This window comes from Lissotriton helveticus, chromosome 7 (assembly GCF_964261635.1).
Source record: "Lissotriton helveticus chromosome 7, aLisHel1.1, whole genome shotgun sequence".
Classification (NCBI taxonomy): Eukaryota; Metazoa; Chordata; class Amphibia; order Caudata; family Salamandridae; genus Lissotriton; species Lissotriton helveticus.
In genome coordinates this window covers 1,280,677,553-1,280,703,519 of record NC_136068.1, presented here as the reverse complement: position 1 = coordinate 1,280,703,519, position 25,967 = coordinate 1,280,677,553, and the positions used below count along the sequence as shown (strand labels likewise).

General features: G+C 44.5%; 1 protein-coding gene across 1 annotated transcript in view; it reads right to left on the bottom strand.

The window, feature by feature from the left end:
• NUP85 (nucleoporin 85) overlaps positions 1–25,967 on the bottom strand; it is a 394,523-nt gene that overhangs the window by 319,630 nt on the left and 48,926 nt on the right. The window contains exon 2 of the mRNA XM_078654507.1: positions 24,422–24,515. Coding sequence (XP_078510633.1) covers positions 24,422–24,515 — 94 coding nt within the window. The remainder of the gene's footprint in view (positions 1–24,421; positions 24,516–25,967) is intronic.

Below are 25,967 nucleotides of genomic sequence, written 5' to 3'. Positions count from 1 at the left end.
GTAACCACCCCTGTCTACGTAGAACCGCAGCTCCTGCCAATTGGCGAAATCCTGTAGATGCAACATCAACAGCTGAATCAATTATCTCTTCAGAGGTCCTTTGACCTTCATGGAGAATTTGGAGTGCCTCCGCCTTGGATGGCTCAGGGAGTAGATCAATAAATGGTGAGATGTCAGACCACATTTGACGGTCGTACCGACCTAAGATGGCCAATGCGTTGGCAGCACGGACAGTTGTTGCAGCCATGGTGGAAACTCGTTTTCCTATTGAGTCTAGGCGTCTGCCATCTCTATCCGGCGGCGCAGTAACTGCAGAGGACGGATTTCTGGCCCTCTTCTGGGCCGCCTGGACAATTACCGAGTCAAGTTTTGCTTGTCCAATGAGACAGGCAGGCGTCTTGTCTGGAGCTTTATATTTCTTATCAATTCTTGGCAAGACTGGAGGAATAGAAGCCGGCGTTGACATCACCTTAACACCTTCCTTCCAGATGAATTCCACAATGGGTATTGTCCTAATTTGTCGCCTGGGCTGATCTTTAAAATCGTAAAGGAAACATTCTTGTTGAGTATGCTCCATTTTCATATGAAAACGTGCGGTTGCACGCTCCATCAGCAAGTGAAAACTCGCTACATCAACAGGAGGGGAGGCCGACGCAGTCTGAGGAGATGTTGAAGGAGATTGTACCTGATAGTCCTCCCACTCCGATAAATCATCCACTTCTCCTTCTTCCCGTTGGTCGTCATCTTCCAAGGATTGCGGGTCCTCTTCGTGAGCAGGTTGTGGGTGTGAAGGTGGACACACCGATGGGAGCACGGGTGGAGGCGTTTCCGAAATTGGAGTTGCCTGTCCAGAACCTGCCGATTCCGAAGGGGGAAACCTCCGATAGTAATCGTCCAACATAAACTGTAAGTTGGATATTAAATCCAAAGGCACTTGAGCAACAGGGGTACTCACAGGCATCGATACCTCAGCAGGAGAGTGAGAATCCTCATATTCATCATCTTGAAGTTTAATATGTAACTCCGATGGACTAGTGGCTTGCCCAAAAGTATTCTGGACCATCTCATTGTCACTGTCAGAATCCAGCAGTTGGTCTGGGACTTCAGATGACACCTTGTGAGGTGAAACACGAAGGGGTGAAAGCCTCATTACAGTGTTGCGCAGTTGGTCTGCTGCTTGCCGTGGTGTTAAAAACACCGTCGACGGAGACCACACCTGTAGTGCCGTGCATGAGGATAACTGCGGCGTCGTCGGAGGGTTAACTCCCGATGGATTTGTCGTCGACGGATCACCTCTCGTCGACGGGACACTTTTCGGCAACGGAATAGTCGTCGTCGACGGGACACTCGTCGTCGACGGGACACCTTTCGTCGACGGGACAGTCTTCGTCGTCGACGGGACAGTCTTCGTCGACGGGACAGTCTTCGTCGACGGGACACTCTTCGCCGACGGGACACTCTTCGCCGACGGGACACTCTTCGCCGACGGGACACTCTTCGCCGACGGGACACTCTTCGCCGACGGGACACTCTTCGCCGACGGGACACTCTTCGCCGACGGGACACTCTTCGCCGACGGGACACTCTTCGCCGACGGGACACTCTTCGCCGACGGGACACTCTTCGCCGACGGGACACTCTTCGTCGACGGGACACCCTTCGTCGACGGGATCATCTTCGTGGACGAGTCACTCTTCGTCGACGGTGTTATTTTCGTCGACGGCGTAGAGCCTGACGACGAGCTCGTCGACGGAGTCTTTTTCGTCGGCGGTAAAGCCTTTAAAGGCGTCGACGACGAGGCGTCGACGACCGACGTCGACGAAATAGGCCTCACAGAAACAAAAACCATCGTTGGAGACGCCGTAGACGAGGACATAACCATACTAGGTTTAGGAGATGAAAATGTTACCGTAGATGTCACTGAAGTCGTCGTTCTCGTCGACGAGGAAGCTGAAGAGGACTTCACAGGAGGCGGAGATGAAGTCTGTGGTAACATCCTGTCAGAAGATAGGGAAAGCTTGAGTTTTTTCCCTTTTGTGGAAGCAGAAGCGCCTTCCATGCCCTTGGAGGTGGGGACAGCCTGAGAAGTGGAAGGCTGATCCTGTCCTTTAGCAGGTGGTTGTTTTTTAGGCAGTTTAGCCTTGGGAGATGACAGTCCCTCAGGCGCAGATCTCTTCCTGGAGGCTGAAGTGGAAGCAGAGGTGACACTGCCTACTTCAGAAACAGGATTAGAAGAATCCTTTAGCCTCTTCAACCACAGCAGTAAACGACCCTCTCTATCCCTGAGAGTCTTCTGAGGCATGGTTCTGCAGATCTTACAATCATCAGAGGCCTGGTGATCTGGGTAGAGACAATAGATACACTTTTTGTGTGGATCTTTCTCAAAAAGCCGAGGCTTACCACAGCAGTCACAGGCTCTAAAGAGAGATTTCTTTGAAGACATCCTGAAGAGAAGACACAGATGAAGTTAGAAGTTAGAAAACTGAGCAGAGCTCAGGGAGACTCCCTTCACACGACGTGCGGTAGAAAATCTGAGAGCCTGAGCCTCTGGGGAGAACATTCTGGTGGGTGCTGGCGCCTGATTGGCTGTAGTTTGGACTATACATAATGACTATGAGGGTCATAGATGTGGAAGTTTTTGCCTACTGTACCATTGGCTGTTTTACTTCCTGGTTCATTTCTATTGGTATTACTATATATTTATAGCATTTTATTGCTTTTTTATGTACCGTGGGACTCCCACTCCGACGACGGGGAATGATTCAGGCATGTGAATCTATGAAAGACACCCCTAATACTGGAGAATTAACCTTGCGTGGCTACGATGTGCCAAGGTGGGCTTCTATCAACTGCTAATGTGAAGTTCTTATTGTGCTTAGAAATATAACTATGGCACATCCTGTGTAGTTATACCTCTGTATTAAAATAACTAGCACGTGGTGTGTGGTATTGAGAATCAACTATACATGTGCAAAGACAAGACGGGACAAACCAACAAATAACACAAAGAAGCACCGCTCACGTTAACTTTACGAGTAACTGGCTACATGGATCCTGCCTCACGTTGGAGTGCTAAGGGACCCTGAAAAAGGATAAGGATATCGTGAACAGTATGAATAAAAGAGCTTGATGGAGGCGTAAGCCTACCTGCAAAAAATGCATACTGCTGGTCATAAGCAATGGTTACTCACGTTCGTCTCCGCTAGCTTAAAATCCAAACCTAGTACATGGAGAAGGACCCGGCAACTTGCTCACTTGGCCACTGGATTCAAGATAGCCTGGCTGATGAGGATTATGAATCCGAAACCGGTCCCAGGATGCTTGTTTCCGGTCCATGGAAGACATGGCTTGGCAGTTCGGGCTGGACTGTTCCCATGAGGCACAGGGTCAGACCGATTTGCATATAGCCATGTCTGAAATGGGGTGGCTGAGTGGGCTAAAGAATGGTGATGAATTAAACCCAGATCAGTTGACTGGGGGTGAGTGTTTGATTTGCTTAAACGCTCCGTCCATCATCCCCTTTTGTATCGCTTTGTTCGCCCTAAGTGTGGCAGGGTATGCTCAGACGTGAGTCCCTTGCTCACTTGGCCACTGGATTCAAGATAGCCTGGCTGATGAGGATTATGAATCCGAAACCGGTCCCAGGATGCTTGTTTCCGGTCCATGGAAGACATGGCTTGGCAGTTCGGGCTGGACTGTTCCCATGAGGCACAGGGACAGACTGATTTGCATATAGCCATGTCTGAAATGGGGTGGCTGAGTGGGCTAAAGAATAGTGATGGATTAAACCCAGATCAGTTGGCTGGGGGTGAGTGTTTGATTTGCTCAAACGCTCCGTCCATCATCCCCTTTTGTATCGCATAGTTTTATTTCTAAGCACAATAACAACTTCACATTAGCAGTTGATAGAAGCCCACCTTGGCACATCGTAGCCACGCATGGTTCATTATTTTTAGTGTTCCCACAAAATCCAGATATGCATGAAGTGTGAATGAAGCAGGTATTTCCACCTGGGCAATTTTCGCTCACCATAGGCACAATAGTAGCGATTATGATTACGCTGATAAGATATGCCTCGCATTGCTTTGTTTCCTTTTCAGATACTTTACGAATTGGATCTGTGAGTATATTGATCCACCACATACACAACGCGCTTTAGGGTGCGCGTTGATATACCTAGAAACTGCTGTGGCCACGTAAAGCCTTTTTTTGGCCCCGCACACCATTGGTCTTGAAGAAAGCCTCACCACTATCGTAGAAGGCTGAAACTAGTAGACCTACACTTTTTTTACTGGGATATAGAGGGACATCTTTACCTCAATTATATCCTATTTATGTTTCTACCCATGCCATAGGACCCTTCCAATAAACCTTTTAAGAGGGCATTTCCTATAGGCATTTTTAGCACATAACTCACTACACATAGCACTTTTTCACTTCCACACGGAATCCCGCTCCGCTGTAGACAGGCGTTGCAGCACAGCTGGATCGCACTCTGTGATCCAGCTGGGCCCGATGATGAAGCATGCCACCTACCAGGTAGGTGGGTGAGGGGTTTCTTAACAACAATTTGTTGTTAATATCAACTGACCAGGAGCTAGGGTAATATCCCTGACCTGTACCTACTTGAGATCTTGTCCTCGTTGTTCTAACAACTAAGAAATGTACCCTTGTGCTTGGCTCAGAAAAAGAGAGCCATTGAATTTTGACAATTACCAAGGTGGAGAAGGATGTCCAGTTGGAAGAAACACTTTAAAGTCCTTCCAGAAATTCTTGAACGTCTGGCATCTAAAAAAAAATAGTTGATGTAATGGCGGCTAGATGAACTTTTACTGAGGCAAATTTCAGCTTAGCTTTGGCCAATTGAAGTAAATAAGTCAAAATCACATACTCCTTACAAGTGATCGGATTGTGCCCTTTATTCTGACACAAAAAAAAAATAGTTTCCATTTCATGGCAGAACTTAGATTTCAATGATTTAAATGACTGTACTGTCTGATTTCAGAAGCCATGCAGCCACATTCAAAGGTGGTAAAGTTGTGTGTTCGATTTTTTTGATTAACCAAAGCAAGGAAAAGCATAAGAAAGGGGCCTCTATCAGCTGATCAAATGTGCATTCCCTAGAGATCCAGTTCTGGCTACCTGGACCTAAAGTCTCAGCATTTATTGTTTTTTACCATTACAAAAAGGTCTGTATAGAAAGTATTCCTTACTCAGAAGAAAATATTTAAGACCCAGTCGTCATGAATCCCTTTGTAAGTTTCCTCTTAATAGCAGCTGAGAAAGTCTGCTTGTTAAGCCATATTCCTGGAATGTGTACCACTGACAGTCAGTTCCATGGCTACAGCCCGGTGCCAGATATTTGTGCTTCCACAGAAAGACGTCTCGATCTGGTGCCTTCTTGTTCAGACTGAGTCCGAATGGTTATTTATCATTTTCAGAGATTGTAGAAGAGTTTTTCCAGCCAAGTGGGCCAGTCTGGGTTCCAGATGGTTTATATAGCATGAGATTTCTAAGAGTGCCCACTTCACATGTACTGTCAAAAGCTGCAAATGAGCATACCATTGCGATAGGAAGGAATCTGTCACTATGTTGCAAACCTCTTTCTAAAAAGACATTCCCTTTATTGAGTTCGCCTTCTTGCTTCACAATGCTAGTGATGTTTTGCTGCAGATGTTAATGATCAAATTGTCTTCCCAATTGTTCCTTTTCTCACACTATTGGTGCTATAGGCATTGTTGAAGGGATGTCATGTTCAACCTTACAGGATATATATATATATATATATATTCACTGAAAAAACCATAGGTTATAGACCATATATAGTTAGGCATTTGCATTTACAAACCTTGAAAATTCACTGAAAAAACCATAGGTTAGAGACCATATATAGTTAGCTGGACATTTTATTGACATAAAACCAATGAAATTCCATATATAGTTAGTTGCACTAACTATATATCGCGCACCCGCAATCCACTGCTGATGATGTCACATATTACATCATTCATGACATGGTCAGTGACATCACTGATGACATCACTGATGACATCTCAAATGACATCACTGATGACATCTCAAATGACATCACTGATGACATCATCCAGTGTCTGTGTGTTTTTGTAAAGTTTAAATATGTTTTACATATTGAAGAATGAGTGGATGTATGGAAGACTGAGTGTGTGTGGCTGGCTGGGAGGTGTGTGACTGTGCATATCAATGTGTACTTGCATCAGTGATTGTATAAGAGAGTAAGTATGTGTTAGTATATGTGTGAAAAAGTGTGGTGTTCTGTGTTTAACTGTATAGATGAGGAAATCGAAGTGTGATTGATTCTTCACAGGACTGACTAGGTGTATGAGTGCATATGATAGTGTTGTAATAATGAGTGACTGTATGTATGAGTGATTGTATGGGTGAATGAGTGAATGTGTGTGTAGACGTAGGAATCATTGAGTACGTATGTAGTAACTGGTATTGGTGTTTCATGATGTCATCAGTGATGTCATTTGAGATGTCATCAGTGATGTCATTTGAGATGTCATCAGTGATGTCATCAGTGATGTCACTGAAGTATGGTGTTCTGTGTTTAACTGTATAGATGAGGAAATGGAAGTGTGATTGATTCATTACAGGACTGACTAGGTGTGTGAGTTACTCCATGGATGAGTGGCAGTGTGTGAGTGTCTGCATAGGTGTATGAGTGCATATGATAGTGTTGTAATAATGAGTGACTGTATGTATGAGTGATTGTATGGGTGAATGAGTGAATGTGTGTGTAGACGTAGGAATCAGTGAGTGCGTATGTAGTAACTGGTATTGGTGTGTCATGATGTCATCAGTGATGTCATTTGAGATGTCATCAGTGATGTCATCAGTGATGTCATTTGAGATGTCATCAGTGATGTCATCAGTGATGTCACTGACCATGTCATGAATGATGTAATATGTGACATCATCAGCAGTGGATTGCGGGTGCGCGATATATAGTTAGTGCAACTAACTATATATGGAATTTCATTGGTTTTATGTCAATAAAATGTCCAGCTAACTATATATGGTCTATAACCTATGGTTTTTTCAGTGAACTTCATTGGTTTTTTAAAAGCTAATATCTATAGCTGTAAAATATATTCTTTATTACGTGACGTATCACGTAGCCACGTGAGACGCCGCATGACGCGTCGCATAACCGTGACGTATCGGCTCTGCAGCGCAAACAAAACCCGTAACGTAAGCGTGCCGGAGCACGCATACAGATATATATTTTTTTTTTTACCTTAATTAGACAAAATCCACACGTGCACATATCTTGAGGCCTTGCAAAGGCACATCAAACAAACAGTCCCTACAATTTTGCCAAGTTTGCTGGAAATCTATTCCCTTCATTTTTTTTTTACTGTTTCTCTTGGTTTTCCCCTTGTTACGCTTACCGGGACGCTACCCGGTACGCGAACCGGACGCTCCAAAAACACAAGATGGCGGACTCCCGTTACGCTGCCGGTTAGCTGCCCGGTTCGCGTACCGGGAAGCGCCTCTACCGCGAAAAATCGCGGGGGACTTTAATATCCCCCTCATCAATCCTAGGGGGTCAGGAGGGGTTTACCTTGCCCCTTTTCCTTCATTTCCCCCTTTTTTTTCACCACATCTTGTCTCTCGAACCTACCGAGAGACAAGATGGCGGCCGCTCCGGACTGTTTACAATGTTGACAGCTACGCTGCCGGTTAGCTGCCCGGTGAGCTGCCCGGTGAGCTGCCCGGTGAGCTGCCCGGTTCGCGTACCGGGACGCGCCTCTACAGCGTAAAATCGCAAAAAAACATTGATTTTTTCTTTTTTGCCCCGCGGGGCACTTTAATATACCCCTCATCAATCCTAGGGGGTCAGGAGGGGTCTACCTTGCCCCCTTTCCTTTATTTCCCCCTTTGTTTTTCACCACATCTTGTCTCTCGATCCTACCGAGAGACAAGATGGCGGCCGCTCCGGACTGTTTAGAATGTTGACAGACACCGGAGAGCCAATCAGCTTCGCTTCGCGAAGTTCCGTTACGCGTCAGGTACGCGAACCGGGGCGCTAACCGGAGCGCTGTCACAGATATATATATTTTTTTAAACGTTAATTTCTCAAAATCCACTGGAGCACATATATTGAGACATAGCAAAGGCACGTCGGGCAATCCATATCTACAATTTTGCCAAGTTTCATGTAAATCTATTCAGCCGTTCGAGCTAAAAGTGAGTCCAACCGCCCTATGGAAAAATGAATGTGAAAAACGCGTTTTGGGACCCCCCTTTTTTCTCAGCCCCCCCCTTGACGAAACCCCCCCATATTTTCAGGGGCTGCTCAGAAACAAAATGTGCCATTTTCCTGAAAATTTCAGCCAATTCCGTCCACAAACGCCAAAGTTATTAGACATAGAATTTTCAGAAATCCCATAGAGAAAAAATCCTAACTATATATACCCACTGGCTATCGCCAGTAGGTAATATACATATATAAACATATATAATCTGCATATCTATATAAATATAAATGCATGCATACATATACATATATGCATACATATGCATGTTATTTACATGAAAGTTTTAAAAACACTAATAAAAGCAAAGCTAAAAAGCCACCTCATTACAAACAGAATGGCTTTAACTTAAACGAGGGCGAGATCTATTGCATTTTCAATGCTTGTTTACTTTGGTTCTATCAAGAAGGCATTCAGATGTGTCACACATTTGCCATAAATTCTGAATGTTAGCACTCTAGTTGCTCATTAGATCACTGTAGTAAAGCTAGTGCTCACCAGGGAAGTCTGCTGCTAATCATGGTTTGCAGCCATTTTCCCGCATTTTTTATCCCGCAGACTTTTAGTCCGCATACCATTATCCCGCAAGGTCATTGACCTCGCATACCATTATCCCGCATTTTTTCAAAACGCATGTGCATTTATCGCGCATGCCTTTACAAAGAATTACGTTTTAAAGGCATGTATGGTAAATGCATTTGCGTTGTGAAAACCACGATGACGAGAGAGGTAAGTGGGTTTGTGTTAATTTTTTCGTGGGTTAGTGATTGTGTAGTGTAGTGTTGTGTAGTGTAGTGTAGTGTAGTGTTAGTGTAGAGTTGTGGTGGTTGTTTAGTGTAGGGTCATGCTGGGGTAGTGTTTTAGAGTTTAGGGTTGTGTTGTAGTGTTTGCGTAGTGTAGGGTCATGCTGGGGCTAGTGTTTTTTGTGGGACACCCCCGCGCCGCACGGCCACCAGCTGCTGCGTGTGCCCCCAGTGCCTGCCTCTGTCCCAGCGCCGGCCTCGCTGCCGCCCTGAGCGATCTCCGTGGTGTTTCCCCCGTTTTTGCCAGTAATTGTGCTTGTTTTATCCTGAATTTGTGCTTGTTTTTATTTCTTCCCCATATCGTGTGTCACTGTAGTTCTCACCCGCTTTTTGCCTGAATTTGTGCTTGTTTTCCCCAGATCGTGTGTCACTGTAGTTTTCACCCGCTTTTTGCCTGAATTTGTGCTTGTTTTCCCCAGATCGTGTGTCGCTGTCTTTTTTCCTTGTCTTCACTCAGATTTGTGCTTGTTAATTGCCGCTTATCGTCGCGCTTTGCCCCCGCTTCCCGCCACCGCCTTGAGCCCCGCCCCTTTTCTCTTCTGTTTCCCTCCCCGCTCCCGCCTCCCAGCTGCTCCGCCCACCCGCGCACTTGGCCTTAAATGGCGACCGTGCGAACGCGCAGCGGTCACGCGCAGCGGGCGCGCCGATTGTGCGCCGAAGGCGCGCCAAAGGTAAGCCCGTCTGCGCCCGTCCGCGCCTGGACCGCGCCCAGTGCCAGGACCCCTGGCCCCCACCGACGGAAGCCGACCCGACGAACCTACGGCGCCGCCGACCTCATCGCACTCAACACCGGCCACATCCCAGGATGTCACCAAGCCGCCCCGAAGCACACCCACGGACCTTTCAGCTGCAACGCCTGCAAGTTCACCTGCATCCGGACCTTCCCTGCACCCGCCAAGCCGAACTCCAGCAGCACCCACCTCAAGTGTATCCTGCTCAACACCCGCTCCGTCCACAGACACGCCGTACAACTCTGGAACCTGCTCGACACCACCGCCCCCGACGTTGCCTTCATCACCGAGACCTGGATGAACGCCTCCTCAGCCCCAGACATCGCCATCGCCATCCCAGAAGGCTACAAGATCGTCCGGAGGGACCGAGACAACCAGACCGGAGGAGGCATCGCCATCATCCACAGAGACACCATCCGCATCACTACCAACACCGATGACACCCTCACCACCGCCGAACACCTGCACTTCCAGATCCACACCAACCCGAAGACCACCCTCAGAGGCACCCTGATCTACCGACCGCCGGGACCACGCACACGATTCAGCGAGGACATCGCCGACTTCGTCAGCCCGCACGCTCTCCCCTCCGCCGACTACATCCTCCTGGGGGACCTCAACTTCCACCTGGAGAACAACAACGACCGCAACACCATCACCCTGCTCGACAACCTCGACAACCTCGGACTCAAGCAACTGGTGACCACCCCCACCCACCTCGCCGGACACACTCTCGACGCCGTCTTCTCATCCAGCAAAGACGTCACCTTCAGCCACGCAACAGGACTCCACTGGACGGACCACAGCTGCGTCCACTTCACCTTCAGAAGAACGACGATCCACCACCTCCAGCAACAGGTTGCTCGAAGAAGCTGGAACAAGATCACAGCCGACCAGCTCACCGCCTCCCTGAGCCAGCACCCTCCCGCCAACTCAGCGAACCCCAGCCAGGCCGCCGACAACCTCACGAAATGGATCAACGACTGCGCGGACGAACTCGCCCCTCTGAGAACCCCACCCAGCAGATCCTGCAGCAGAAAAACACCATGGTTCACCGACGAACTCAAGAGCTCCAAGAAGAACTGTCGAGCCCTCGAGAAAGCCTGGAGAAGGGAGCCAACCACGGACAACATGACCACCCTCAAGCTCGCCACCCGGAAACACCACCAACTGATTCGCGCCACCAAGAAAAACGCATACAAGGACCGGCTGGACAACAACGCACACAACTGCAAGGAACTCTTCAACATCGTGAAAGAGCTCTCCAACCCCAGCGCCGGAAACAACGACATCACCCCATCGCAAGACCTCTGCAACTCCCTCGCGTCCTACTTCCACAACAAGATCACGGACATACACAACAGCTTCAACAACCAACCAACGCAAGCCACAACCGCAACGACGCCACCCACCGCCACCCTCCGCACCTGGACCCCGATCAGCACCGAAGACACCATCCGCACCATGAACTCCATCCATTCCGGATCTCCGACTGACCCCTGCCCTCACCACATCTTCAACAAGGCCGACGCTGTCCTCGCACCCCACCTGCGGGACATCATCAACACCTCCTTCGACTCCGCCACCTTCCCTGAGAGCTGGAAGCACGCCGAACTCAGCGCTCTTCTCAAGAAACCTACAGCAAACCCCACCGACCTCAAGAACTACCGTCCCATCTCGCTCCTCCCGTTCCCGGCCAAAGTCATCGAGAAGACCGTCAACAAACAGCTGGCCGCCTTCCTCGAGACGAATGGATCCCTCGACCCCTCACAGTCCGGCTTCCGAGCGAACCACAGCACCGAGACCGCCCTCATCGCCGCCACCGACGACCTTCGAACCCTGATGGACAACGGAGAAACAGCGGCCCTCATCCTCCTGGACCTCTCCGCGGCTTTCGACACGGTCTGCCACCGCACCCTAGTACAGCGCCTCAGCAACATCGGAATCCAGGAGAAGGCACTGGAATGGATCACCTCCTTCCTCGACGGAAGAACACAAAGAGTCCGCCTACCACCGTACAAGTCAGAGGCCACCAAAGTCATCTGCGGCGTCCCTCAAGGATCCTCACTGAGCCCCACCCTCTTCAACGTCTACATGAGCCCCCTCGCGGCCATCGTACGCAAACACAACCTGAACATCATCTCCTACGCCGACGACACCCAGCTGATCCTCTCCCTGACCAACGACCCCGACACCGCCAGAGCCAACCTGCACGAAGGGATGAGAGACGTAGCCGAATGGATGACAACCAGCCGCCTGAAACTGAACTCAGACAAGACGGAGGTCCTCATCCTGGGCTCCACGCCCTCCGCCTGGGACGACTCCTGGTGGCCCCCCGCCCTGGGCACCGCACCCAAACCGACGGACCACGCACGCAACCTGGGCTTCATACTGGACTCCTCCCTCTCCATGACCAGACAAGTCAACGCCGTCTCCTCGTCATGCTTCAACATCCTGCGCATGCTACGTAAGATCTTCCGGTGGATCCCCACCGAGACGAGGAAGACGGTCACCCAGGCCCTCGTCACCAGCCGACTGGACTACGGCAACGCCCTCTACGCCGGAACCACCGCCAAACTCCAGAAGAGACTCCAGCGGATCCAGAACGCCTCGGCGAGACTCATCCTCGACATCCCCCGTCGCAGCCACATCTCCGGACACCTGAGAGATCTGCACTGGCTCCCGGTCAACAAGAGAATCACCTTCCGGCTCCTCACCCACGCGCACAAAGCCCTACACGACCAAGGCCCAAGCTACCTCAACAACCGGATCAACTTCTACACTCCCAAGCGCCTCCTCAGATCAACCAACCACGCCCTCGCCGCCGTCCCCCGCATCCGAAGAGCGACAACAGGAGGAAGATCCTTCTCCTACCTGGCCGCCAAGACCTGGAACTCACTTCCGACCAATCTGCGCCTGACCCAAGACCACCTCTCCTTCAGGAAGAAGCTCAAGACCTGGCTGTTCGAGCAGTAGCGGCACCCCCCCCCCCCCCTCCCAGCGCCTTGAGACCCTACGGGTGAGTAGTGCGCTCTACAAATGACCTGATTGATTGATTGATTGATTTTAGGGTTTAGGGTAGTGTTGTAGTGTTTGCGTAGTGTAGGGTCATGCTGGGGGTAGTGTTTTAGGGTGTAGGGTAGTGTTGTAGTGGTTGCGTAGTGTAGGGTCATGCTGGGGGTAGTGTTTTAGGGTTTTGGGTAGTGTTGTAGTGTTTGCGTAGTGTAGGGTCATGCTGGGGGTAGTGTTTTAGGGTTTAGGGTAGTGTTGTAGTGTTTGCGTAGTGTAGGGTCATGCTGGGGGGTAGTGTTTTAGGGTTTAGGGTAGTGTTGTAGTGTTTGCGTAGTGTAGGGTCATGCTGGGTGTAGTGTTTTAGGGTTTAGGGTAGTGTTGTAGTGTTTGCGTAGTGTAGGGTCATGCTGGGGGTAGTGTTTTAGGGTTTAGCGTAGTGTTGTAGTGTTTGCGTAGTGTAGGGTCATGCTGGGGTGTAGTGTTTTAGGGTTTAGGGTAGTGTTGTAGTGTTTGCGTAGTGTAGGGTCATGCTGGGGGTAGTGTTTTAGGGTTTAGGGTAGTGTTGTAGTGTTTGCGTAGTGTAGGGTCATGCTGGGGGTAGTGTTTTAGGGTTTAGGGTAGTGTTGTAGTGTTTGCGTAGTGTAGGGTCATGCTGGGGGTTGTGTTTTAGGGTTTAGGGTAGTGTTGTAGTGTTTGCGTAGTGTAGGGTCATGCTGGGGGTAGTGTTTTAGGGTTTAGGGTAGTGTTGTAGTGTTTGCGTAGTGTAGGGTCATGCTGGGGGTAGTGTTTTAGGGTTTAGGGTAGTGTTGTAGTGTTTGCGTAGTGTAGGGTCATGCTGGGGTGTAGTGTTTTAGGGTTTTGGGTAGTGTTGTAGTGTTTGCGTAGTGTAGGGTCATGCTGGGGGTAGTGTTTTAGGGTTTAGGGTAGTGTTGTAATGTTTGCGTAGTGTAGGGTCATGCTGGGGGTAGTGTTTTAGGGTTTAGGGTAGTGTTGTAGTGTTTGCGTAGTGTAGGGTCATGCTGGGGTGTAGTGTTTTAGGGTTTTGGGTAGTGTTGTAGTGTTTGCGTAGTGTAGGGTCATGCTGGGGGTAGTGTTTTAGGGTTTAGGGTAGTGTTGTAGTGTTTGCGTAGTGTAGGGTCATGCTGGGGGTAGTGTTTTAGGGTTTAGGGTAGTGTTGTAGTGTTTGCGTAGTGTAGGGTCATGCTGGGGGTAGTGTTTTAGGGTTTAGGGTAGTGTTGTAGTGTTTGCGTAGTGTAGGGTCATGCTGGGGTGTAGTGTTTTAGGGTTTTGCGTAGTGTTGTAGTGTTTGCGTAGTGTAGGGTCATGCTGGGGGTAGTGTTTTAGGGTTTAGGGTAGTGTTGTAGTGTTTGCGTAGTGTAGGGTCATGCTGGGGTGTAGTGTTTTAGGGTTTAGGGTTGTGTTGTAGTGTTTGTGTAGTGTAGGGTCATGCTGGGGGTAGTGTTTTAGGGTTTAGAGTAGTGTTGTAGTGTTTGTGTAGTGTAGGGTCATGCTGGGGGTAGTGTTTTAGGGTTTAGGGTTGTGTTGTAGTGTTTGTGTAGTGTAGGGTCATGCTGGGGGTAGTGTTTTAGGGTTTAGGGTAGTGTTGAGGGGTTTGCATAGTGTAGGGTCATGCTGGGGTGTAGTGTTTTAGGGTTTTGGGTAGTGTTGTAGTGTTTGCGTAGTGTAGGGTCATGCTGGGGGTAGTGTTTTAGGGTTTAGGGTAGTGTTGTAGTGTTTGTGTAGTGTAGGGTCATGCTGGGGGTAGTGTTTTAGGGTTTAGGGTAGTGTTGTACTGTTTGTGTAGTGTAGGGTCATGCTGGGGGTAGTGTTTTAGGGTTTAGGGTAGTTTAGTTGTTTAGTGTATGCTAAAGGCATATTCGTTCTAAAAGTTTTCATTCTTTTAATTTGCGGCCTAATAGTACATGCAGGATTTTTTTTGCGGACTGATGGTATGCGGGATTTCGTCATATATTCGCTAATCATACTTTCTATGGCAAAATGAACCCCCTCATTTTGTTCCTTTTTAAATTAAATGTTTTAAGAGTTACCACTTTATTCCAATCAAGATGGCTTCAGGTGTGCCATACCTTTGTAATAAGTAGGACTGTTAGCACTCTAGTTGTTCTTTAGAACACTCTGGGACATTCTGTCATTGGGCTATAGTTGGGCTACATCTGGCTGATATTTGGGCTACATTTGTTTTTTTTTGTCTCTGGTGGCCATCTTTGGGCTACATTGGGCTACATTGGGCTACATTGGGCTACATTTGGGCTCCAACATATATATAGCCCAATGTAGCCCAATATATATTTTTCAAAGTTAATTTTCGTAAAAACCACTGGAGCCTATATCTTGAGACATAGCAAAGGCACATCGGGCTACCAGTCCCTACAATTTTGCCAAGTTTGGTGTAAATCCATTCAGCCGTTCGGGCTAAAAGTGAGGCCAACCGCCCTATGGAAAATTGCATGGGAAAAACACGTTTTGGGACCCCCCTTTTTTCTCGGCCCCCCTTTGACGAAACCCCCCCAAATTTTCTGGGGCTGCTCAGAAACAAAATGTTCCATTTTCCTGAAAATTTCAGCCAATTCTGTCCTCAAACGCCAAAGTTATTCGACATAGAATTTTCAAAAATCCCATAGGAAAAAAATCCTAACTATATATACCTACTGGCTATCGCCAGTAGGTAATATATATATATATATATATATATATATATATATATATATATATATATATATATACATACATACATACATACATACATACATACACACACATATAACTTAGAAGGAAGGCTATTTGTCTCACTGTTGGGTTGGGGGTTTTCTGCAGGATTTGGCATTTGGCATGGATGTATGACACACTATACTCTGAAGAAATCACATTGTTTGGTATACTGTATAGCAAAGCCCCCAAATAACCAAAAACGTACTGACAGTTTATCTGAAAAGTTGTTGCAAAGACCTGCTTCTCTTTTCCCGACTATAAACTTTTCTTTAGCCAGTTGTAAAGGTAAATGAAAATGTCCTTCCACCGTAGGTGTGCTACTTCTACTGCCATACATTTTTAAAATGTGATTGGAGCAGATTTGAGGCCAGAAGGTATATGGATAGTGGTTGTTTCCTACTACGAATTAGAGAAATGTTCTGATCTTTGGGGCTTTGCTACTGGGATTTAAAAATATGGCTCTTGCAGATCTGTTACACACATCCATTCCCTTTGCTACAGACGCAAACAGACGTGATGCAAGGCTAAAATTAGAATTGTTACCTTTTCGATGAATCGGTTCGAGAACTGTGGGTCTAAAACCTGCCTGTATTCTCCCTCTGGACCCTTTTCCATACCCTGAGTAGAACACGTGACTTTTTTGAGCCAGTAAAAATTGCTTAATTGCCTTTAAAAATAAGTCAATGTTTCTTACCTGAGGAAGTTTGCTCTGGAGGAACCAATGATGGAATTGATTTGTTACATAGAACGTATATATGAGCTACAATATTTAGCACATATTTCTCTCTTGTAATTGAAGTCCATTCTGCCAGATGAAAGATACCACCTCCCTTTAATAAGTGTGGGAAACAGAGGGGAGTATTAAATCTTCACTCTCTAATACCAGATGAAAACGGCCCTGGGTTGCTAGTGTTACAGGTCAGGTAGGATCTGGACTGGACGTTTGGGCTGGACTGTTCCTATTGGAGCAAGGTGAATACTGATTTCCATGTAGCTGGGTACAAACTGAGGAGGCATGGTGGGCAAAAGAACAATAGTTTGGTATACAACCCACAGCGATTGCTAGAGGTTGATCTTTTTGCAAGCATTCCTCCCATCTCCTTTTGTGAATTTGAGGTTACCAGACCAGTGCCTTCCTCTGGGAGGATTTATAGATGATGAATTTTGTTTCAACAATTTCTTCCAATAGGAGTATCTCTGAACTTGGGAATACTGTTGTTACTGCAGTTGTAAAGGCCAGTGAGGAGGCTGGCTCCTGTTTTGATAATAATGCCTACTATTCTTTGCTCTGAATTACTGTTTGAAGAGCTTTTGAAGTCCTCTTACCAATATTTTGGCATGTCATCAATAAGGCATTTCATACCTTTTTTTCTCCCTTGTACCGCCCAAGGAATGCTGTTGTGTTGCCATTTTTAAAAGTGCAAGGGTCGTTCCATACACTTTCCTTCCAGCAGCATCCAGACGTGCTTTCCCCTCTCTTATGGAACTTTATTTTCCGAAGCTGAAGCAAGTCTCCTTCTCACCCAGGTTACTATGGCTGAATACAGTTAAGTTTTCAGGAAGTCTGGATACAGTTCCAGCACCTTGAATTTTCCAGGCAGCACAGTGTGGCACTTTAAGTTGACATGTGTAAGGAACTTTTACTCTGCAATGTCAAGTAAACCTGGCACTAAAAGCAGCAGGGAGTTCTAAGCTTTTACAGTTTCTATAATAACAGAACTTCTTGGTTGTAGGTCCTCTGGAACAGTGGTCTTCAATCGTTTGGATGCAGAGACCACCCCGTCTAAATTCTCAGGCTTAAGGACTCCCTCCTGACAAACATTTCTAGAACTTGGTACTCCTCATCACCAACAACCACAAACGCCCCCAGTTCCCATGGCAATCATTGTTACGGTAGGGAAATGTTATTACACAGTGTATAGCAAATTAAAGGTTTGTGGGTGACTGTAGTTCGGAGTCACAGGCTTACTACACAGTTCAAACAAAAAGTCTCCCCAAAGAAATTGCTCACAAATGCACAACATTACTTTATTTTTCAATAGCATAACAGGTTGACAAAAATTGATAGCATATTTCTGAACCAATGTGATGGGTGCGCCCGTTTTTCTCCAGAGAGATGGGCAATTTATGGATGTATTTTTGCTACTGCCATCCTCAGGTTGTGCTCCACCTCAAGTCTGGTCATTAATAATGCAGAAGCTGAGAACCCAATCTCACATAATTATGATGAGCCAAAAGGCAGAAGAGCCTTGACTGCAATTTTTGACATTTTCAGCCAAAATTCCCACAATGAGATTTTGCTGAATAGCATCTGAAAAACGCGATCACGCGGACCTCAATTTGGTCTTCCTTAATGTGCACTGGGAGAGGAGTACCTGCATTCACTAGAAAAGGTTGAAAGACCCAGTCATTGTCATGATCAATATCCTCAGGAAAGTACTTTTCTAAACCGCCCCGGAGAGAAGTCAAGTGAATTCTTATGTCCTTAGCAGCATTTTTTAAGTTCATATACTGTGTCCTCAACAGCTCTGATAACCATGGGAATGCTTCCAGCAGGCCACCTTGGATTAGTCTTCACCACAACTACAGCTTCTTCTTGAAGGTAATTTTTTTTTTCGTACATTATGAATGATGTACTTTCAGCTCCTTGCAAAGATGTCTGCAAGGTATGCTAAAAGCACACGCCAACGGGGATTACACAACTGTTCTGCTTTGTATGGGCCAAATCTAGAAGAAATTGGCGTACTTTATTTCTCAATTCAAAAATACGATTCAGAACCTTCCCTCTGGATAACCATCGGATTTCTATATCGAAAAGCAAACCATCATGTTCAGCTCCATTTCTGCACACAAAATTGCAAACAGGCGAACTCTAATGGAGTGAGCGTTTAAGAAATTAACAATTTTCACAGCACAATTCAACACATCCCCAAGTTTTCTATCCATGTTTCGGACTGCAAGGGCTTCCTGGTGTATCATGCAGTGGGTCCATTTAGAAGAATATATAGTTCCGTGGTTATCAGTCTTCAACGTCATAGATGGAAATCCCACTCATGTCAATATCGACTCCAGGGTGGATGTCGATATCACTGGCATCTTTGAGGAAGTCAAACGGTAGACATTCTTTGGTGCCAAATGCTGGATGACCTTCGATACCGATCTTTCAGTATGCCTGTGTTTGGAAAGCTTCCCATGACTGTGAGAGGGAGTAGCTGTTGAACCAGCATTCGACAGAGGGCACTCAGGGGTTGATGCTCTGAACCTTAATACTTTTGACAGCAATTTTGAGTGATGTTGAGAATGATATTACTTTACAAAGTAAGAGAGTTACCCCAGTTAGGCCAGAAGGGACTGGGTCAAAAAGTTATACACAATAAATTAACTCTCAGTGCTTCAATTTATTAAAGTAGTGTCAATCAAATAGCATCCGCTGAATCAAAACCTTCACTCAAAATAACTAAATAACAAACATTTGGATATTGAAATACATTTATTACATAAAATTCATATTAAAACACATACTTAAAAACATTTTTTGTTCAAATCTAAAGAAAATTGGGGTTTTAAAGCAACAAAGAAATATGTTATTTACAAGTCCTGAAGAAGGCAGAGAGAAAATCGCCAAAACGCTCTGTCAACACTGGTTTTATTTAATTTGAATCTTTGTTTACATTTATGCACAATTGTATAAAACTATTTTAAGTTATATTGTTTGATATACAGAACATATATGTGAAACTTGACATTGAGATGTGAATATTGATGAGATTCTGAATCATATGATAAAAAATCCTTGACGAGGTGAATCCATCTTCATTAGATTTTAACCAAAAAAAATGATGTAATGTGTTATATGTTTTAATATGAATTTTAAGTAATAAATTGATTTTAATATACTAATTTTTGTTGTATAGTTATTTTGAGTGAAGGTTTTGGTTCAGTGGATACAATTTGATTGACACTACTTTAATAAATTGAAGCACAGAGAGGTAATTTATTGTGTATAAATTGAGAATGATGTTGACAAGGTTTCCTTCAGATCTCCTTGACCTGGATCTCCTTCTGTGGGAGTCCTTCTCAAGGAGCACCCTGTTTTACAGATGAAGTATACGAGGATGATTTCAGGTGTGAAACTTCAGATGTGGACGGAGATCCTATACCAAGAGCCTGGAAAAAAGAACTGGCTCTGAGCGGGAACTGCCAGTAAAGTGCACGGTGGGTAAGAGAAGCACCTAAGACAGGATTGATTTTTTCACCTTTCAATAAAAGCCTATCAGGCTCTGCTTTTTTTCCTTCCCTTTTGTATGTTTTCACATCCTTCTTGCATATGAGACACTGTAATGCAGGCTTCAATCTGCTCGTTAAGGTACATCTATGGATTTCCAATAAAAAAAGCTTAGCCCTGATAGCCCAGTTGTTGGTCATCATAACGGCAGATGGACACTAACACTGTGTGATATTTCAATGGGCAATACATCTATGAAATGTGCTCCGGAGTCAGACACATAGCAGGGAATTATTAGAATGTTAATGATTACCAATGAAGATACTATAATGCAGAACCAGGGGACTTACAACAAACATGGAGGTAAATGTCACATGCATAAGGTATGACGGCAGATCCCTTACATCTGTGTGTCAAAAGCCTAATGTAGTTAGTCTGGGACACTGTTGATCTCTTAGAGTGTCCTAAAGGATACCTTGCACAGGATATCTGGGCAGTGAACCCTTACTCATGTAAAGAGGGACCTTATAAGAATGGTCCTGGCTGCCTCTCTTGAGCAAAGGGGAAGTTTATAATAACAAGCGCTGTGTAATGATGAGCTTCGGAAACAGTTATTACTAAAGAGTATTTGGCCGTCATGTGGTTTGTTTTTTTTTAAAGTACAAATACATCTTTAATAGGTTTCTTGGTAAAACCTCAAAAAGCCCCTTTGAATTGTTATTCGAAACATATAAACTTTTGACGAATAATGGGTCTTTTCTACCTTTAATTATAACACTTTGCTGCATGGCTTTAGAAAGCGTGTTGTGCAGACACCATTTTGAAGTTGTCTTTTTAGCCTATCCGTTTTAGAACCAGTCAATAACAGTGCCAGCAAGAAGCATCATATGACTGACAACCATCAAATAGTTCATGAGGGAAAATGTGCATTCAACCTTTGCTTTTTTTTCAAGGAGGTGTCAAAAAAGGGCATACATTTATTATGCTCTCAATCATACTATCCTTCAATGGCCGTTTTATCTTATTAATTTTTTTATATTTCGTTGTGTGTTTTGGTACCATTACTGCGATTTTTTCAGACCCCATATAAAATGCCTGGAAGTACACAAAGAGACATCTTCATAGCAGTGCAGCACTGTTTCCTAATACCATCTACTAATTATCCGTAACCAGAGCAAATATGCCTGTTCTTGGAAACACCCACCAACCAATCAGAGATCAGCTAAGTACTACAGTTGCTACTTTTAGAACACCCTCCAAGAGGAAAGGCACAAAAGGATGTAACAGGTAAGTGACAGGAGACAAGGCATATTTTTCTGTGGGAAGCAGGAAGCATGTAAACCCGGAAAATATTGGGCAGTGTAGCATTAGACAAGGTATTATTGTATATAGCTTAGGAAGGACTTTTAGTGGTGGTTTTCTCGTTATGTTTGTGGGGTCAGGGCTGCCCGGTGAACATGTGGTTTATGAATTCCCCATAGCAACTCTCCTCATTCCTTACTTTGTTCGTAACAATTGTAAAGGGGTGTGCTATAAGGACATATGGACTATTTATTTACAACATAAAATGATACACTGGCAAGCATCAACCTGTTTGTTTGGAGTTACCTCACAGCAACTTCAATCATGCTCTCATTGTCTATTATCAGATTTCACCAATTTCTACACATAAATTTAGACAACCATGAATTTGCTTCAATAAATGTAGTAAAACAGGCAACCATCTGTATAGTTTAGAAGTATGGAAAGTGTAAGACAATAAGCATATGCCACGTCATTTAGCCTATCCCTCGTTTGAACCAGTCCCAGTTCTGAGCAAGTGACAGTCTCTGAGTAGGTATGGTGATTAAGAGCAACATAAATTATAGAAAAACGCAATTTTGCTGACTGCATGCTTTGATCCTAATAAGGACTGAATGGGGCAAATTATCCCACCAGGTAAACTTAAACACGGGCTCAACCCTATTGATGGAGAGTATTAGCATACTGGTTGAAGTGTAATGAAGCATATACAGTTGTGCACCAAGTCAATTTCCTGTGCTCCTACTATAACAATGCTAACAAAACCGTAATACTGTCATGATTAAAATGTTACAGAAAGTCAATAAATAACATGATGTGTAGATCACAGGGCTACAACAAAAATGTACTTCTGAATTACATATGGCTATTTAGTAAAGAAACCCTACGGATCTCCGCAGGTGATATGTACATTTTCATATAGTTAAATGTAGAAAATACTAGTCGTACTTTTTTGCACCAAGGAATACAAATAACTATGAATGCATCCTCTAATAGAAAATCGAGTCAAATACAGAAGGAAGGTTAAGAAAATATGTACCATAAAAACAAAGTACCTTACCTAAGATATGAACAACCTTGGTGAAAAACCAACCCACCCTTAACGTCTATATATGCAGAAATTATCATTTGTGCATGGTGTTTGTTTTGGTGCTGCCTATTAATAGCAATATGGCAATTCATTACTAACACACATGGTTGCAATTTGCGTTTCACTGTCATGTCGGGTTTTTAGGATGTACTTCAACATTAGAAACAATATAAACATTACAAAATAAAAAATTCTGGATTTTAGAAGTCTATTACTTGAAACTTATAACACGAAGCTTGGTGAAACAAGCCACCCTCTGTTAATGTTGCATTTAAAACCGCTTCTATGGCTTGATATTGCTAGATGTGAACGGGGAGCACTAATGTGTAAGTTTCATGCTACATTTAAGAGTTCAAAGTTAAGGTACGTTTTTTAGGTTATCCTTCAAAGTAATGTTTAATACATTTTAGATTATTGGGTTTGTAGATTTCCTTTTGGGTTGGTCTATACATTGCTTTCTAATTATGTATATCTCATTCACTTTTTGAGCAGCTCTACTAACATCCTGCTAGTGATCTGCAGCACCATTAATTACTTGAGAAAAGAAATGTGTACCTCTCAAACTTCTCACCAACCGGGGTGTGAAATAGGGGTTGCCAATTAGCATTCTCAGGTTTCTACCTCTATGGCACAGCAAGAGTCATCACTGCAGAAGGTACGCTCATTGCCACGAACGTTAGGGACAATCATATAGGGGTTATAAGCCACTTTCAGCTTCACCATACTGCAGTGAAGCTGCATTGCCTGTTGGAAGGCAGTATCAATTTAAATTCCCAAAATAAACATACTGTAAATACCATTAACATCACAAACAACTCTTTTTAGGGAGAAGAAATTCAAATAAAGTAGTTTAAGAGGGTCGTGGCATACCTACTTTGGAAAAATAGGATTATATAGGGGAAAGGTTATCAGCGTCTATATGAAGTAAAGTTCACTTATCCTAACTGAACACAAAAGTATTGATTTTATCTCATGCAATGGTCACATTGCATAAGCAGGACCCCAGTCTCTCAACCATCTCAATGTTACAAGAAATAGAAGAAATGCTCTGCCCCATACTAATATTTGGCTCAGTATTGTACCATTATAAACTTGATAACCGTAATAGCTTTCTCAGTCAATCTAACTGGCTTAAAGAAGTTTTCAACTGAATAAATAAATTCTTAAGCCCACATTAGTATTGAATTTGATCTTATAAAGCAGTCACTGTTTACTGAATTGTTGTTTTGAAAAATATTTTCAAAGTAAAGAGAACAAGTGGCGGCACTCTGAAAGGATTTATTCACAAAAAAGTATGTTCAAGCATAAGCGATACATGAACCCTTGGGACACCTATCTAGAGCCTCTTCTGGCTGGATATAGATTTAGCCAGTTTGGAATCTTCAGCTTATGGTTACTTCACCAAATAAGAATCAATTAAAGTAGTACAACAGTTGACCTTGTAGGAAGGGTAAGTGTGTGTATATATATATATATATATATATATATATATATATATATATATACCTATAATCTCCACTTAAAAGCGATAATTGGGTTCATGTGCCTCAGATTTATGCAAGTGGAAGCAGCTGAATTCAGCTTCAGTGTGTGTACTGCTCAACATATTGCTGACACTGCTTTCAGAGAAGTTATGATAAACCTACGATTGTGCACTAAAATGAAAGGGCCTCTAGCCTAAATTATTAAAATCTTATATTATTAGAGGGAATTTTAACTGAACCATCAAACAGATGTTTTCTGCTTCAGTGATAGTTATGTACATTCTGGAATATAATTGAAGTTGCAGTTCGCAGCGAGCCAGAAAAGGTGAAATAAAGTGCCTGAGGCGCTCTGGTGCAAAAGGAATTAATTATTGTCTTGATTTCAACTGTACTATGATGTACAGTATCAAAAGGTCTGCACAGCTGGCTGGGAGTAATGTTATTTTAGCATCTGTAAGAGTAAACCAGAATCCGATTGACGCTTAATAAATAATCTGTGCTTTTAGTAATGTATTTGTTTTGATTAACTTGATATAACTGCAAGTCAGTCTTCCAGCTACGCAACAGTTATGATTGAGAATGTGTTGTGTTTTTCCATTGTCCTAGTATATTATTAGTTTAATATGTGCTTATATGATTTTTGCTTTTTGTAGATGTAGGTCTCTTGGCAAGTCTGGAGTGCGGCTTGAAAGAATTTCTAGATGCCAACTACAATTTAAGTTAAGTTTCTGCACACAATCTCACCTTTTTTGGAAAACCATGTCTCACATAGCAGAAGCTCTCCAGGGCCCCAGTCAAAACCCAGACGCCGCCTCTTGGAGTTTACTCCAGGAATCAACTGCAGAAAAAGAGTGTGGTACATGGGTTAAGTAATCATACTTCCGGGGAAGGCAAAATTGTGTAATTTATTCAAATATGTAAAGTGATTGTGTAGGGTACTTTTTTGGTGACAATAGCTCCTGGCAGCAGAATCTGTAGAGTGGGTCATTATGTCATATGGCACAATCGGAACCTGCATTCTGTCTGGGTTATGGTGTTGGTTATAAGTAAAGTGAGGGTGATTATGCTGGCCAATATGGGAGAGGAGACGCCATTTACAAGGCTTAGAGACTGGTGACCAGGAACAGGTTTTGAGCCACTGTCTGGGAAGGAGTTGATTATGGGACAGTGTCAGGCAACGAGTGCGATATTTCAACAGTATGGCGAGGGGGATAGTTAAGACAGCAAAGTCTTGAAGGACGATTTATTATTAAACAGTGTTTGTGGATAGAGAGGAGTTAAATGTTCTGGTGAATGAAGGGTTATGGGACCAGAGCCCAGAAAGTAGGTGCGGCTCCATGGGTGGTGCCTGGGGAGGTAGGTTGGGGGAGTGGAAACCAAAAACATGGGCCCAACGTTTTTGCATATGGAAACTGATTACAGGAAATAGTATCTGGCAAGGTGAAGGGCAGGAGGCAGTATCTGGAGAGTGGGTGTTTTGCTAGTGTTTGGCAACAGGTGGTCAAGGAATACAGTGTATAATCCAAAGGAAGGGAAGGGGTGGAAGTAGAGAAACTAGGTCCAAAACCAGACTATGCACCGTTGCTTAAATAATGTATACGTTTGAATTCGAATGAGTAGGGCAAGGGAAAGAAAAACATTCTGAAGAGCCAGTGCAGACCCTCTGCAAGCATTTCAAGAAAGGCTGTCTGTTTTAGTGATAAGTGTTTGACGCATGAGAAACAGAGACAGCTCTTCTCTGAATAAGACATCTTCAACCTCGTACTTTTTACCTCTAAATGGGGAGCAGATTGTCAACTAATCATAAACGTGTACGTAAATAGACTAAAAAAAGTAATGACCAGCCAGCCAACTTGTTTACACAGTGTTCGACATTGGTGACAATCGTCACCTTCCAACTGTTTTCAATAACGGTGGTTCCTTATAGAGCTGCTGTTTAGTGACATTCTTTGACTGCCTGGTGCTGCGACTTCAGATGGCTACGACAAACACTGAATGGCTGTAACAGTATCTTTCCTTCCCAAATCGGAGGTGCCACACTGCTACTCTAAACAAAGAGAGGTGACCTTTTAAGTCTCTATAGCGGGAATCATAGGTAGGATGTCATGCTCAAATATTGGCATAAGCTGGCACCACTCGAACAGGAAACGGGCAGGTTTGGCAGGATGCACCAGGAATGTATGAGACATTTCAATAATGCATATTACAAAGGGGAATGGTGCGTTGAGTGTCTTGAGTGTGAGGAGTATGAATGTACATAATCGTTGACCACGTTTCAGCCTTAAATGGA